Raw genomic sequence first — 17,325 nt, 5'->3', positions numbered from 1 at the left:
TGTGATAAAGTCACTCTCTTATTATTTCTCTTGGCTTTAATACCTAAGATAGTATTTACTTCATTCAAATCTTTCATTTTAAAGACTGAAGTTAGATATTTTTTAGTTTCAAAGATTCCAAGAATGTTTGTACAAAAAACCAACATGTCATCTACATAAAGATAAATGACAACTTCATAATCTTTTATAAATTTGGAGTAAATACATTTATCAGCAGTGTTATGTACAAACCCATTTGATGATATCACACCATCAAATTTTTCATGTCATTATTTTGGTGCTTGTTTCAAACCATAGAGAAACTTTATTAGCTTATAAACTTTATGTTCATTACCAGGAAGAAAAAATCCTTCAAATTGTTTCATACATATTTCTTCATTTAAACATCCATTTCGGAATGCAGTTTTGACATCCATTTGATATACATACAAATCATATATAGATGCCAAGGATAAAAGTACTCTAATAAAGCCTTTTGCAACTAACCTTGCTTTGAAAGTTTGTATAGTACTGTATGTATTATATTTTCTCTTAAATACCCACTTACAGCCTAAGAAGGATGCAAGTCCATGAGACGAGCGCATTTGGACATGAATTGGCTGATATGTTAGAAAAAAATTGTATTGTAGTAAAGTTGAAAAAAGGTTACTAGTGCTGGAATTGTTCAATGTCACAATAAATACTTGAATTTGGTTTAATCAAGGGACTCCATCGGTTTTCTTAAACCAACCCTAGCATATTCGGATGCCGTAGTCGAGTTTGTCTTGTCTTAAAACCGATGCCGTCATTCGGTTTTGGCCCTAGGTTTCAACCTGTATTTTGTAGTGAAACAAATAATTGAAATCTGCTAAAATTATTTCAAACATAAATGGACACTTATTATCAAAGTTCACAAAGCTTTAATACACAAATTACAACTTAAATAAGTATCTTCTTTACTAGAACAAGTTTATTAGATGAATGGACTGCAAAAAAGACACGAAATAAAGAGTACCCCAAGTTTGTTCATGAATCAAGACTTGTTATTAGCAATGTCACCTTGATTCTCTCATCTACAGAAAAGCGAAAACATAAATATATGAGATCAGGAGAGTATTGCAGATAGAACTCTTGTAAATATATATCAGATGAAATGAATTTGACTGACCTTTCAACATGATATGGTTAGCTTGAATTTGATGCTCTTAGATGTCTTCCTTTCCTCTATTGCTTTTGCAGATTCGATGGCTTTGCTCATTTTCTCCAGCCTCATCTCTTGAAAGTTAGGTAAATCAGCTAGCTCAATTGGTAGAGCGTCGAGCTTATCACAAGAGATAAGAACAAGGTGACTAAGCATGGGGAAGTTAACATCCGAAACCTCCCAAGATTCTAATTCTGCTGAACTTTCAATCCATAAGACCTGGAGCTTGCGAAAACCTCCAACCTTTGGCTTCCAGGAATTACCAACAAATGCATTTTGTTTTAACTTTAGGACCTCAAGGGATTCCAATTGCCCTAACTTGTCCGCCTCACTCCATGAAAACCTTGTGTTTGCCAAAGTTAACTTGTTCACTGTACGTACAAGTCTGAAGAATGTTGCTGGAAGATGAATTGTTTTATTCATGTAAAGAACATCATTCAACAGTTTCAAATGTTCCAGGCACTTAAGCTCTTCAAGATTGCTGATTCCACCCCTGGACTCAAAAAAAGCCGCCATTTGCCCTCGAATGCTCAATTTTTTTAGAAAACATGCCTTGGCGAACACATCTTTCTTGCAACTTTCTGACGCAACTAAAGAAAGAGTTTGCAGGCAAGAAGGTTTACCTGTGGTGATAGTAGGGGACGGCAATTTTGCAGGTATGTTGGAGTGCAGATGCCTCAACTGTAACAAGTTCCATATGTCTGCTTTTACGTCAAGGGTGGGCTCTGAGGTACTTGTATTAAGTATAAGAGTTTGTAAATTCCAGAAATTGCCAAAGGGCGGAGGGAGGGCCTTAAATTCACCCGAGATAGCAATATACCTCAAATGAAATAATTGGTTAAAGTCTTTGGAGAAAACAAATCTGAAAGATTCAACATCTAAAACTCTCATAAGTGGAAATGCTTTGTGAATGAGTTTGATGTTAGTAGGAGACAAGTGGATTGGTTTTTGTTTTGAGGAAAAACAATAGAAAGATCTGACATGTTCTGCATAAGGTTTTGTGGAGAGAAAGTCATACAGAGTAGATGGGTGAATACACAATCGACGGCAAGTATCTGGGTCCTGTATAGGAAGAGAGTTATCAGGTGTTGTATATATTTCTTGAAAAAGCCATTTGTTAGCAGCCATTGTTCTGCAAAACTTGTGCAACAAGTCATGAAGACGACATGTCTTTATTCGACCATCAGCTGTCTTTTGCAACAATATAACTAAATTCCTATGAACAAGATCGTTCAAATGAAGCTCTGCTATCTCCTCAAGAGTGTATGACTGCTGGGGCTTTATTAACCCTTCTGCTATCCACAAACGAATCAATTTCCAAGCAGGGATATCAAAGCCCCGAGGAAAGATACCACAGTATAAAAAGCACGTCTGCATTTCTTCAGGCAAACGATCGTAACTCATCTCTATAAATAAAGCAAAATCATAATCATTGTTATGAAGATGTTGCGGCACATTGCTTTCAACTCTTACCCAGTCACTTTTGTTCCGAAGACCTCTTAATAGTCCTGCAATTAGCACTGTTGCAAGTGGTACTCCCCCGCATCTTTGTGCAATTTTTTCTCCAAGTTCAACTAACTCAACAGGAAATTTTCCATTGCCAAAAGCCCTTTTTTCCAACAACTCGAACCTATTTGATGGTGTCAAAACCTCCAATTTATGTGGATCTCGATTGGCATAGGTAGCGAGGTATACATCACGCGTGGTCAGCATGATCCGATCCCCCTTTTTGTTTCTGGGGAAAACTTTCTTGACAGCATCAACTACTTCTGCTACCCACACATCATCTAAAACAATGAGACATCTTCCTCCTTCATTCATAAAATCACTTATTGTCTTAGCTAATGCGTCCACATCCTTATCTAAATGATCTTCTATGGGTTCTGTGAAGAAGTTGAGAATCGTAAGATAAATATCCTTTATTTTGTACTGCAGACCAACATTAACCCAAATGATTCTGCAAAATTTCAATGAAAGCTTAGAATCATTGCAGATTTTTCTTGCGAGTGTAGTTTTTCCAAGTCCGGCCATACCCACCACTGGGATAATATCAAGTGATTCTTCCTGTCCTTTAACAAGTCGCTCGATCACTTCTTTAGCTTCCTCATCAAACCCGACCACTACATCATCCTCCAAAGGACCCTTCTTAATAACGTAAATAATTGCATTAGATAACAGAGCCGAAAATGTTTTCAACTACATTGATGACTTAGAAAATATCTTTAGTATTTTTTATTAGAGAGACTCCCTTTTTAAGAAAGTAAATTCTGACCTCCATAATTCATCTAGGACATGACTCGACACACGAATTAGGACACAACCCAACGATCCATCCAAACTCTGACATTCTAAAAAAATTAAAAATTTGAAAATATATTTTTTGAAACAAACTTTTAATTTTTATTTTTTAAAATGGAGGGGGTCGGGGGTATGAGGTGGGGTGAGAAACCAAATTGTAATTTGAGGTTGAAGGAAAGTTTTGAAAAATATTTTTCTTAATTAATTTTTGAAGGAAATTCATTTTCCTTAATTTGAGAAAAATAAATTGATTTGAAAAACATTTAAATCAATTAAACACAAAAAAATTGAAAAACATTTTCCTTTCCTACCAAACAGATCTTCCAAGACTTATAGTACGATATGAGCATAAAATTTTTTGATAACCAACAACAACACGCCTAATGTATAACACTGAGTTTGATATCTTGCTACCATAATATCAGGCTAAGGGGTTGGGCTGTCAAGTGGGGCAGTTTTTTTTCTTATGACACGTGTCTTTATTCTATTTGTTCTTTAAATTTATCATTAGCAAGTATTCTCACGCCTAAGAGCGAAAAACGAATAAGTCAGAATTGAATATGAGTAGATGAAAACAAATTAAATAAAAACAGATAAAGTATTTGATTTATATTTTAAATGGATAAAAACTTAAGTATAAAGTATTTGATTTATATTTTAAATGGATAAAAACTTAAGTATCCAATAAATAATATGAATAAATATGAATTCCCATATTATCGTAAGGATCTTGTTAAAAGCTTTAGAAACAAAAAAATTTTAAACTTTTTTTTATCACCCCACCCCTATCAGCCCCTGGCACTCCTAACCCAAAAAAAAGTTAGTTTGTTTCTTTTATAAAAAAATTTAAAGTTTTTTTCGTCACCCAATCTACCAGCCCGCTCACCCCACCCCACCCCACGCCCCCTATTCCAAAAAAAAAAAAGGGTAAAAATGTTTTTTTACCACTCCACCCCCTACCACTTTTCTTTATTTTATGAATGATCATTTCTTACCCATAAAATAAATAAGTAGTCTTTTCATTTATTTTTAATTTCGAAAGTTAATTTAATTAACATTAATTCGATATATTTTAAAAAATAAAATAAAATAAGATATGGAAAGTTGCATACCTGGGTTACTTGGTGGGCTTTTTCAGGGATGTCAAGAAGTGGTTTAGGACTGAAAGAATCTGTATGGTCTTGCCGAAGTTTCTTCACCTTCTCATGGATGTCTTTAATTTCAGCTGCAAGATCCCTAACTACTGCCATATGACCGACATCGAAGAATCTTCCAACTTTATTCTTATCTCGATGCAGCTTAGATTGAATCAGAAATTTATCAATTACATCTTCAGATTTATGTACCATTTTTTGAATTTCTTTCACCAATTGATCCCATAAACTGCTCTCGCTGTGGAATTTAGCATCATCGTCAAGGAATGCTTTCAGGCGTTGCACTTCTTCCAGTAAATTTTTGAACTCATCGTCTACCCCTCTAATCAGATCTATATTACCACTTAACAGATCCAACAAATTCCCCACCAGAAAGTTCACCCCTGCATCTGTCATCTCTCGAAGATACACGCTACTTTTTTCTTTTCAGCAATGAGATCTTCGCGCTTTATATATATTTGAAGTTAACTTTCTATTTAATCATAGCCAAGAGGCTCAAAAATATAATAATTTATGCATAAATTTTCTAAAATGACAAGTATTGTGGTTTAACTATTTATAAAAAATGATGACATATAAAAAAGGATGGAGGGAGTACAATATACTTCCTCCGTCCTTATTTACTTGTCCATATTTTCTTTTTTAATTGTCCCTATTTAGTTGTCCATTTTGACAAATCAAGAAAGGACAACAAATTTTTTCCTATTATACCCTTATTTACACTTCTTGAAAATTGTAAAAGTGTATGTTGTTTCCCTCCAATTTATTTCACTTGAATTCAAATAAGTGGTTGTAATTTTGAAGTGAAAAGTTGTCATAAGGGTAAAATTGTAACTTCACTGTGCTAATCATTGTTGCCTTAATCTGTGTGCAATTTCTAAAGTGGACAACTAAAAAGGGACGGAGGGAGTATTTATTTCGGGGGTCTAATCACACACCCAATCATATTACTTACTTTATTTATTATCTCAATTCCAAACAACTTAGGACAAAATATACTCAAAATGAATTTTACTCCATATATACAACTGTATGTAGGGGTGTCAGTGGAACAGTTCAGTCAATTATTTTTTTTAAATTATATCATCTCAATTTATCGGGTATTTTATAATGTATAATCAAAATTAGATTTTTTTAAATCATCCCAATCATATCGGTTTCTCTTCAATATCGGTACGATTTGGTTAATATTCGATTTATTGTTTACTCTTAAAATATCACCTCAAATATATTATTATTAAAATATTTCTTTCGCAAATATGTTCTTGAAAAACACTTTAATTCTTCTCTAAAAAGTCATGAATGTAAAACTTTGTTTCCGCATTGTTTAATCTTAAAGATTTAATAGGAGTGCTTGCATAGATTTTGCTATATTGTTTGATAGATTTTCTATTATAGCATCTTTTAATTTTAAACCTAAATAAAAAAAGGGCTAATTAAAGAGCAATGACCCAAAGTCATCCAGTCACCCGAGGCGGAGGACCTAGGTTATATTTATAGTTGAAAAATGTTATAAAATAAATTTATATGTACGTAAGGTTATTCGGTTCGGTTCGAATTTTTTTTGGTTTTTTTCATAAATTAAAAAGATCATCTCAATTGTTCGGGACGGTTATAGACTTAGATCAATGTTCATGATTTTATTGAAACAATGATCCGGTTCAATTACATTCGATTGATTCGGTCGATTTTTCATGCTCTTTTGACACTCCTAACTGTATGGTTAAATTCCATTAATAACATTTATCAATTTAAATCATATCAATACTTATGCGAACTGGAATTACAATAAATCTAACCATCTTTTAGTTTTGCGATCTTCATGTAATTATGTCTGAAACTAATATAATTTCTACTTAATTTATTTAGAAAAACACATATATTAAAATATACTCCTATGACTAAGTCGTGTTAATTAAATGATTTTAATACTAAAATTAGCCATTATTTGTTTATATTAAAATAAAATTAAGACTCACCTACTAAATTGTTTCTTTAAATAAAATTAAATGTCACCAACTATATCAAGTATTATTTTTCAACTAATGACATGAATGCTTAATTTAAAAAATGACTTCGGGTCAATAATTAAGTGAAGTCAAGTTTGATATTATTTATTTATGAAATATTTTAATGGAAGATATAACTGTAATATTAAACGGAAATTAAATCCTTATTCCTTCTATTATTGAGAAGTGTTTTTTTATGTCAGATGATATGAAGTGTCACCAACTATGCCAATTATTTTTCAACTTGTGATGTGAATACTTAATCTAAAAAATGACTCTGGATTAATAATTAGTGTAGTCAATGACTGATAAATTAAACCTAACCTTGTGGATTGATTCATACAGTGAAATTGATGTTCAATAAATTAATACAATATATTTATTTCGGGGATTTAATCACACCCTCAATCATATTACATACTTTATTTATTAAAATAAATTATGTCTCATCAACTTCAGTAAACTCTCACTAAATTAATATAGGTGAGACCATAAAATATTATTATTTTATAGATGTATTATTTAATCAATAAATTAATATTTATTAACTTAAAGAGTGTTTCGACACCGCAATATTTGTTCAGGGATGAAATCTCAGAGAATTTAATAAACTCAATTGTGAAAACATCATTCATGAACTCGAGGTCATGAATTTAATGATCTCGATTACTGCAATAAAATGGACGTTAATAACTTGTTTGATGAGTGAAAATGATACATGTTCAAAGGTCCAGCGCTTAGAAGAAATTGTGGATACAATTGAAAAAAATAATGTTGATGATAAAGTTGAAGATGATACAATACCTTTGGAACCAGTTACGCATAAGGAAACATTTATCGCATTTAGAAATCTTCATAATTTTATGGTGCAGTTCGAAAAGACAACACCGAAACTTTTGGATGTAATAAGAAAAGTTAGAGATGATCTTCAACTAGATTTAAATTTTAACAAAAACATAATACAATAGAATCATATTTCACTAAATTGTCTTAGATATATTTGTACTTTTAAAGAATTATTAATTTATAATATTAATGAGACCGTATATTTATATAGGAGTCTTCTGAAAATATATTATCTTATTATTTTATCAAAATGAGTGATTATTTCCATTGGTCCAATCGGGACCGGAGAAATATATTATTTTAGAGAGGTTATTAATTAACCAAGTATTGATTTAGTAAGGTTTTACTGTATATTATTTTTTTAAATAAAATTAAGTGTCACCAACTATATCAAGTATTGTTTTTCAACTAATGACATGAATGCTTAACTTAAAAAATGACTTTGGATCAATAATTAAGTGAAGTCAAGTTTAATATTTTTTTATGAAATAATTTAATGGAAGATATAATTGCAATATCAAACAGAAATTAAATTCTTATCCCTTCTATTAATTGAGAAGTATTTTCTATGTCAGATAATATGAAGTGTCATCAACTATATCACCGTATTATTTTTCCACTTAGTGATGTCAGAACCAATTTAACAAGATTTAGGGGCCTAATGATCATTTTTGATGTAGTGAAATGACACAAAGTAGAATAGAAGATTAGTTAGATAGTAAAGAATAGTTTCATTGTTCTTTCTTACTAGTAATTATAGTATTACTCTAAGAGTTTCTTATAATTTCATTTCTTTTACTATTTAACTACTAATATAGTACCCGCGAGATGTGCAAAAAATGTTGCAGAAGAAAATTACAATAAATTATCATCTTATTTGCTTGACCACTTTATGTAGAATGGATTGAAGCCTTGTAAGGTTGGAGCAACACCAGTAGTAACACTTCTAAAGGCTTGACATGATAATAGATAGGAACATCAATAGTAACACCTTTTTGGCTTACGTGACATTCAAATATTTTCCACGCGTTTCAACTACGTGAAGTTACGGAGTGTTTCATATAAGTCAAAAAGTATATAAAATTTCAAAAAAATTGAGCTCGGGGGAAGTAGGAGCTTAGTTTAGTTAAAATATGTTTCTGGTATTTCGATTATAGTTTAGGGGATACGTGTGGCTTATCCCCTTTATTTATTATCTAAACAAAATTAATATTCATGTATATCTTAATTCCAAACAAGTTGAAGAAAATATATTCAAAATATTTTATCTATTACAAATATATTTATTAGTAATTTAGTATGTTATAGTAAATATCTATTTTATTCTTTTAGGAAAGTTAGGAATTGTAATTAAGGACCAAATTCGTTTTTCCTATAAACAAAGGGCTTCTCTCTTCTCTCTCTACTTTATTCTTCTTTTTATTTTATTAATTTATGACACTCAGCATGGAACTCACAAATTAGAGGTTTATGCTTTAAAGTAAACTACACAATGACAATTATTGGCAATGCATGTGCTTCGTACATTGCCCAATTTTGCGTGTATTATTGACAAAGTCTCTGAATATTTTTACAACTTGATAGAAAGGTTTGTGGTTAGTTTGTAACCATCGATCTTTTCCTCATTTTGACATCTAAAATATAGGAAATATCATTATAATGCTAAAACACATAAAAGCAGGCATACAAACATGTAAAAATTCAAGTAACAAACATAGGAACCACTACAAGAAATATGATATTTTGTGGCGATCTGAAAGGTTGCAACAAAAAGTATTAATTTTAGCGGCAAAAACATTAGTCGCCACAGAAAATAGAGTAGTAGTGGCGATTCTACTTCAAGCTGCCATTAATTGTTTTATTTTGATATTCTTATATAATAATCCTATATATGTACATTCAATTTTTTGTTAATACTCCCTCAGTCAAACAATAGTTATTCACTATACCAAAAACAGTTGTCCAACAATATTTGTCCAGTTTAGCAAATCAAGAGATAGTTTACTTTTTGTGTCTATTTTACCCTTACTAATAAATATTATTTATCATCTTACACATTTCTCAAAATATTAAATTTAATAAAATCAAAGGATAAAATAATAATATTATCTCTATTATTTATTGTTTCTTAAGGGGTGCGTCAAGTCTGGACAATTATTGTTGTTGTAGAGATGTTTATGTATGTTAGTACTTAATTAGTGCTAAATAAGTACTTAAATATTTCATATATTTAAATATTTATCTTAAACTAGTATTCATGTAGTAATTGTTGTATCAATTATAGTTTTTAAAAAATATATAAATATTGGAAATAATTTCTCATATTTTATATTTTTAATATAGCTAGACTGACTTCAAAATATTACAAAGCGTTAAAAACTATAATTGTTATATTTCTTTCATTTTATTAAATGAATTCTACGCCACATAGTTAGAACTGCATGGTTGAAATCTAATAGTATCCTTTTAATGTAGTTACATTAATCCAACTATTTGTTAGTTTTATGATCTGTACAATATATAATTATGTCTAAAACTTATCTTTGTTAGCGGTAACTAATTGAGAATATATAACTTATATATATATATATATATATATATATATTGTAAAATATTAGCAATATAAAATAATATCAGACAATAAATATATAGACAAGATATATGGGAATGGGAGATAATGCTTTCTTATTTCTTTCTTCTGTACTTTTCAATTGTTTCTTTTTATCAAATAATCGTCGCCTATTTATAGTACAAAATGTCTCTTCAAAGTTACATGAATTAAATAGTGTTCATTTATTTCATACATGAACTTCAAAGAGAGTTACGGATGATCTTTGAAGAGAGTTACAGATGACATCCACATTAATGTATTTATAACACTCCCCCTTGAATGTCCATAGATAATGTGCTTCATTAAAACCTCACTAGGAAAAATCCAGTGGGAAAAATCCTAGTGAAGGAAAAAGAGTGCACATATCTTGTAATACGCCTTGAGTGTTGCCTCATTAAAAACCTTACTAGGAAAACCCAATGGGACAAAACTTTGGTTAAGGGAAAAAGAGTACAACGCGTATTTTACTCCCCCTGATGAAAACTTTATTTGATATCCTGGAGACGACGCTTTCCAATCTTATATCTTAACTTCTCAAATGTTGATGTTGGCAATGCCTTAGTGAATAAATCTGCAAGATTATCACTTGAACGAATCTGTTGAACATTTATCTCACCATTTTGTTGAAGATCATGTGTGAAAAAGAACTTAGGTGAAATATGCTTTGTTCGGTCTCCTTTGATATATCCTCCCTTTAATTGAGCTATGCAAACAGCATTATCTTCGTACAATATTGTTGGAATCTTTGTTTGCACAGAAAGACCGTATAATTGCAAAATGTGTTGAGTCATTGATCTTAACCATACACACTCTCGACTGGCTTCATGAATGGCTATTATCTCTGCATGATTTGAAGAAGTAACAACTATTGTTTGCTTCATCGAACACCATGATATAGTTGTATCTCCATATGTGAATAAATAGCCTGTCTGAGATCGGGTTTTATGTGGATCAGACAAATAGCCAACATCTGCATAACCGATCAATTCTGACTTGGATGCATTAGAATACAACAATCCCATATCAATTGTTCCTTGAAGATAACTGAATATATGTTTACCACCTTTCCAATGTCTTCTTGTTGGACATGAGTTGAATCTCGCCAATAAACTTACTGCGAAACAAATATCTGGCCGGGTATTGTTGGCTAGGTACATTAGTGCCCCAATAGCACTAAGATATGGTGTTTCATCACCAAGAATCTCTTCATCCTTTTCTTGAGGTCGGAATGGATCTTTATTTATATCGAGAGATCTCACAACCATCGTGGTACTCAATGGGTGTGATTTATCCATGTAAAATTGCTTCAAAACCTTTTCAGTATATGTTGATTGATGGATAAATATTCCACTTTTCAAATGTTCAATTTCAAGGCCAAGACAAAATTTTGTCTTTCCAAGATCTTTCATTTCAAATTCTTTCTTCAAACACTCAACGGCTTTTGAAAGCTTTGTAGGAGTTCCAATGATGTTCAAGTCATCAACATAAACAGATATTATTACAAATTCATATTTTGACCTTCGTATAAAAATACAACGACAAATATGGTCATTCTTATACCCTTCTTTTAGCAAATATTCGCTAAGACGATTATACCACATTCGCCCTGATTGTTTCAATCCATATAAGGATTTCTGAAGCTTTATTGAACAAGTTTCTTTTGAATTTTCATATGCTTCAGGCACTTTGAGTAATTCAGGGATTTTCATAAAAATATTGTGGTCTAGTGAGCCATATAAATAGGCTGTGACAACGTCCATTAGATGCATTTCAAGCTTTTCAGGAACTGTCATATTTATTAGATACCTGAAGGTAATTGCATCTACCACAGGAGAATATGTCTCCTCATAATCAATGCCAAGTCTTTGCGAAAATCCTTGTGCCACAAGTCGTGCTTTATATCTTACGACTTTACCATTTTCATTGCATTTTCGCACAAAAACCCATTTGTACCCCACTGGCTTGACACCTTCAGGTGTTCGGACTATTGGTCCAAAAACTTCACGTTTTTCAAGTGAAGCCAATTCTGTTTGAATTGCTTCCTTCCATTTTGACCAATCATTTCTCTGTCTACATTCATTGACAAATCGTGGTTCTAAATCCTCATCTTGTTGCATTATTTCAACTGCAACATTATAGGCAAAAAAATTATCCACCACTATTATTTCGATTCCACATTTTTCTCGTCGAGACATAATTTATAAAGATTTCTTCATTCTCATTATTTTCAGGTACATGGACCTCATCTGTGGTGTCTTCATTTATTATGTCTCGGAGCTCTTCATGAGCAATTGCCTCTATATTATGATCATTTATTCCTTTCTTTTTTCGAGGATTTTTATCCTTGGAAACAATTGGTCTACCACGTTTTAGGTGTGGTCCAGACTCATTTGCCTTAACATTTTGTCCTATCGGGACATCAACTCGAACTTGAGCATTAGCAGCTGGGATATATGATTTAGTACCCCGTGAAAGGTTAGTAAATGCATCCGACAATTGATTTGCAATATTTTGCAAATTAATTATCTTTTGAACTTCTTGCTCACATTGATTTGTTCGAGGATCTAAATGAGACAGTGAAAGTGAATTCCAATCTATCTCATTTCCCAATTGCTTTTCTCCCCCTAATGTTGGGTATACTGATTCATCAAAATGACAATCAGCAAACCTTGCCGTAAATAAATCTCCAGTTCTAGGTTTCAAATATTTTATAATAGAACGACATTCATACCCAACATATATCCCCAACCTTCTTCGGGGACCCATCTTTGTGCGTTATGGTGGAGCAATTGGAACATATACCGCACAACCAAAGATTCTAAGATGGAAAATGTTTGGCTCCTGACCAAAAACCAATTGTAATGGGGAGATGTCATGATAACTGGTTGGCCTTATGCGCACAAGTGCCGCTGCATGCAAAATAACATGCCCCCAAACCGAAACAGGCAATTTTGTTCTCATCAACAATGGTCTAGCTATCAATTGAAGACGTTTAATCAATGACTCTGCTAAACCATTTTGAGTATGAACATGTGCAACAGGATGTTCAACTGTTATTCCAGTGGACAAACAATAATCATTAAATGCCTGAGATGTAAACTCACCAGCATTATCAAGACGAATTGTCTTTATTGCATAATTTGGAAATTGTGATTTTAACCTTATTATTTGAGCCAATAACCTTGCAAAAGCCATATTGTGAGTTGATAATAAGCACACATGAGACCATCTTGTAGATGCATCTATCAAGACCATATAATATTTAAATGGTCCACATGCAGGGTGAATAGGCCTACATATATCACCCTGTATCCGTTCCAGAAATGCGGGAGATTCTACTCCAACCTTAGTCGTTGATGGTTTGATAACCAACTTTATTGTGAACAAGCAGCACAAAAGAATTTCTTTGATTGAAGAACATTTTGGTTCTTCAAACTATGCCCATGTGAATTCTCAATTATTTTGCGCATCATATAACCGGGATGACCCAATCGGTCATGCCAAATGATAAAATCATTAGAACCAGTAAACCTTTTGTTTACTATGGCATGTGATTCAACCGTACCAATATTTGTATGGTACAACCCAGAAGAGAGTGCAAGCAATTTTTCATGCACAATTTTCTTCTCCGCATTTATTGTAGTAATATAAAGGTATTCAACATTTCCTTCATTCGCAGTCTCAACATGATAGCTATTTTGACGAATAACCTTGAAACTTAACAAGTTTCTATGAGACTTACTACAGTACAATGCATTATCAATTACCAATAATATTCTTCCAGGTAGTAATAAGGCTGCTCTTCCAGAGCCCTCAATCAATTTTGTACTACCAGATATTGTATTAACACATGCCTTTTTCATTACCAAATGAGAGAAATATTTCCTTTCTCTTAGTATCGTATGAGTTGTGGCACTGTCCAGAAGACACATATCTCCATTACTCATCTTGGATCCAACTGAAGACTAGAAAATTTTATTTATCTTCATAAAAATAAAAATACATAATAAGAAGTATGAAACTCAACAAAAGAAAATTTAAGTACATGAACTTTAAGTAAGACATTAAAAACACATAATATTATTCATTTCCCAATTCAACTATCAATCTTCAATTGCGATCCCTAAAGAAGTCCTCAACTTCTATATGAGTAATATCATCGAGCCCATCAAAAGCATCATCTTTCAATGCTAAATTCGCCTCAACATTCTCATCATATTTTTGAGAAGACCCTGCCTGAGCATCATTTTTTAGAGTCAAATGTGACTCCCCTCGGGCATTAGAAGAGGAGGCACCACCTTTATTCCCTTTCCTTTTAAAGGAATTTTGATACAGCCTAACAAAATGCTCAGGTGCCCGACATTCATTTTTTCAGTGACCTTTAAGGCCACAACGATGACAGTGATTGCCCTTGCCTTTTGAAGGATTATTTTGAGAACCCATATTGTTCTCCCTTTTGTTATGACCGCCACCTCGACGATTATTATATCGTCTTTTGCCTTTGCCACGTCCACGCACATTATCATGGCCCCGATTATTTTGTCTTATTTCAAACTGGTCGTGTGCTTCTACCTCATGGGCCTCCGGTAATGGAGCACTTCCAGTGGGACGGGCTTCATAATTTTTCATTAAAAGGTCATTATGTTGCTCAGCCACCAGAAGGCATGAGATTAATTCAGAGTATTTTTTAAAACCCTTTTCATGGTATTGCTGCTGTAATATCATATTAGAGGCATGAAAAGTAGTTAGTGTCTTTTCCAACATGTCCTCATCTTTTACAACTTCCCCACATAATTTTAATTGGGAAGTGATTCTAAATTCAGCAGAGCTATACTCAATTACAGTTTTAAAATCTTGAAACCGTAAGTGCATCCACTCATAACGAGCCCTTGGCAATACAATTGCCTTGAGGTGGTCATGCCTCCCTTTCAAACCTATCCACAATTCAAGTGGATCTTTCACTGTTAAGTATTCAACCTTGAGGCTTTCATCAAGATGATGACGAAGGAAAATCATAGCTTTCGCTTTATCCTGACTTGATGTCTTATTTCCTTCGATTATACAATCACCAAGACCCTTAGCGGTAAGGTGAATTTTAGCATCAAGTACCCATGATAAATAGTTCTTTCCAGAAATGTCAAGTGCCACAAATTCAAGCTTTGACAAATTCGACATGATGAAAACTATCATAAAATAATTGAGTTAATATTATGATGTTGGTTTCTTTATAATAAATGATAAAGTATAATATGATTATAAAATATATTATATGTTATATGCATGCACATTGAATGTCTCAAAAANCGTACATTGCCCAATTTTGCGTGTATTATTGACAAAGTCTCTGAATATTTTTACAACTTGATAGAAAGGTTTGTGGTTAGTTTGTAACCATCGATCTTTTCCTCATTTTGACATCTAAAATATAGGAAATATCATTATAATGCTAAAACACATAAAAGCAGGCATACAAACATGTAAAAATTCAAGTAACAAACATAGGAACCACTACAAGAAATATGATATTTTGTGGCGATCTGAAAGGTTGCAACAAAAAGTATTAATTTTAGCGGCAAAAACATTAGTCGCCACAGAAAATAGAGTAGTAGTGGCGATTCTACTTCAAGCTGCCATTAATTGTTTTATTTTGATATTCTTATATAATAATCCTATATATGTACATTCAATTTTTTGTTAATACTCCCTCAGTCAAACAATAGTTATTCACTATACCAAAAACAGTTGTCCAACAATATTTGTCCAGTTTAGCAAATCAAGAGATAGTTTACTTTTTGTGTCTATTTTACCCTTACTAATAAATATTATTTATTATCTAACACATTTCTCAAAACATTAAATTTAATAAAATCAAAGGATAAAATAATAATATTATCCCTATTATTTATTGTTTCTTAAGGGGTGCGTCAAGTCTGGACAACTATTGTTGTTGTAGAGATGTTTATGCATGTTAGTACTTAATTAATGCTAAATAAGTACTTTAATATTCATATATTTAAATATTTATCTTAAACTAGTATTCATGTATTAATAGTTTTATCAATTATAGTTTTTATAAAAGATATAAATATTGGAAATAATTTCTCATTGAGACTATATAACTTATATATATATATATATATGGTTATACCTTGCTTCTTACATTCATGTCTTTCATTTAATCAATTACAAATTTTTTTCTCTTGGTAAAATGACCCAATTTTTAGATTAGATAAAATATCCTAATTTACTTTCGATTGAGATTCGTTCTCATCTTTTAAAAATTACAAATAAATTAATTACATTAACTTGAGCATGACTATTATTTTGTCATTTTGTCCATTGAAATAAATAAAAACATATGAAAGGTCATTTTGTCCATTGGAAACTTCAAATGGTTTAAGTGTGGCACGTCTTTTTAAAAATAAAAATAAAAATATATAAATATATTTTGCAAGAAGTCATAAAATTCAATTTATGTATTTGAATTTGGCCTTAAGTTATCTGTTAGAATGAATTAGTATAGTAACAAATTGTACATTTTTCCTACTGTTCCTCTTGTTTGTATTAGAGATTCTTGATCAGAAGTGTGACCAACTTTATTGTTTCCTTAAATAATTAAAATTAAGAGTCACCAATTGAAAGAATATAGAGAAATATACTAGAAAAGATCGTGAGAAATTTTCTGGATTTTGTATTTCTTCAACCTGTCATTACAAAGCTACTGTACAAGCAAATATATTCAAACTTCCTAGGGATTGAATGGTAATAAGATCAACTAAGTACTTGCCTAGTACATACAACTGTATAGCATAAAATAGGACATGTACTATTTCTAGAGTACTGTACTCTAAAATATCTGTACATGTATATGTATTTACAAGGAAATTGATCTACTAGAACTGGACCTCTATTGTTTTTGTTGTTGAAGCCCATAATGAATAAATCAATCCAATAATATAGTTGGGCTTATGTTCTGATCCAAAGGNCGCCCCCTATTCCAAAAAAAAAAAAGGGTAAAAATGTTTTTTTACCACTCCACCCCCTACCACTTTTCTTTATTTTATGAATGATCATTTCTTACCCATAAAATAAATAAGTAGTCTTTTCATTTATTTTTAATTTCGAAAGTTAATTTAATTAACATTAATTCGATATATTTTAAAAAATAAAATAAAATAAGATATGGAAAGTTGCATACCTGGGTTACTTGGTGGGCTTTTTCAGGGA

At 31.7% G+C, this 17,325-nt stretch overlaps 1 protein-coding gene across 2 annotated transcripts; it reads right to left on the bottom strand.

The window, feature by feature from the left end:
* Positions 1-499: 499 nt before the first annotated feature.
* Positions 500-5,148, bottom strand: LOC125854281 (putative late blight resistance protein homolog R1B-23). Of its 2 annotated transcripts, none has more exons than XM_049533778.1 (3): positions 4,591-5,148; positions 1,148-3,322; positions 500-1,052 (listed from the first exon to the last, which is right to left on the bottom strand). In XM_049533778.1, the coding sequence occupies exons 1-2, from the start codon at positions 5,026-5,028 to the stop codon at positions 1,151-1,153; spliced, it is 2,610 nt and encodes an 869-aa protein (XP_049389735.1). In that variant the 5' UTR covers positions 5,029-5,148; the 3' UTR covers positions 500-1,052; positions 1,148-1,150. The 2 variants fall into 2 exon arrangements, with proteins under 2 accessions (XP_049389735.1, XP_049389734.1); XM_049533777.1 differs by having other exon boundaries at positions 503-1,052; positions 1,148-3,325; positions 4,591-5,147.
* Positions 5,149-17,325: the final 12,177 nt, after the last annotated feature.

The sequence above is a fragment of the Solanum stenotomum genome, chromosome 2 (genome assembly GCF_019186545.1).
Source record: "Solanum stenotomum isolate F172 chromosome 2, ASM1918654v1, whole genome shotgun sequence".
In the NCBI taxonomy this organism is placed as follows: domain Eukaryota; kingdom Viridiplantae; phylum Streptophyta; class Magnoliopsida; order Solanales; family Solanaceae; genus Solanum; species Solanum stenotomum.
Note: the sequence above shows the minus strand (reverse complement) of the source record. Positions and strands in the feature narration are given on the sequence as shown.

What these genes read in the sequence shown, in the direction of transcription:
- LOC125854281 (XM_049533777.1), bottom strand. Translation starts at nt 5,028, where the DNA reads ATGACAGATGCAGGGGTGAACTTTCTGGTGGGGAATTTGTTGGATCTG. An exon ending in AAGCCCACCAAGTAACCCAG is followed by an intron (nt 3,326 to 4,590) that starts GTATGCAACTTT and finishes TACGTTATTAAG; the next exon opens with AAGGGTCCTTTGGAGGATGA.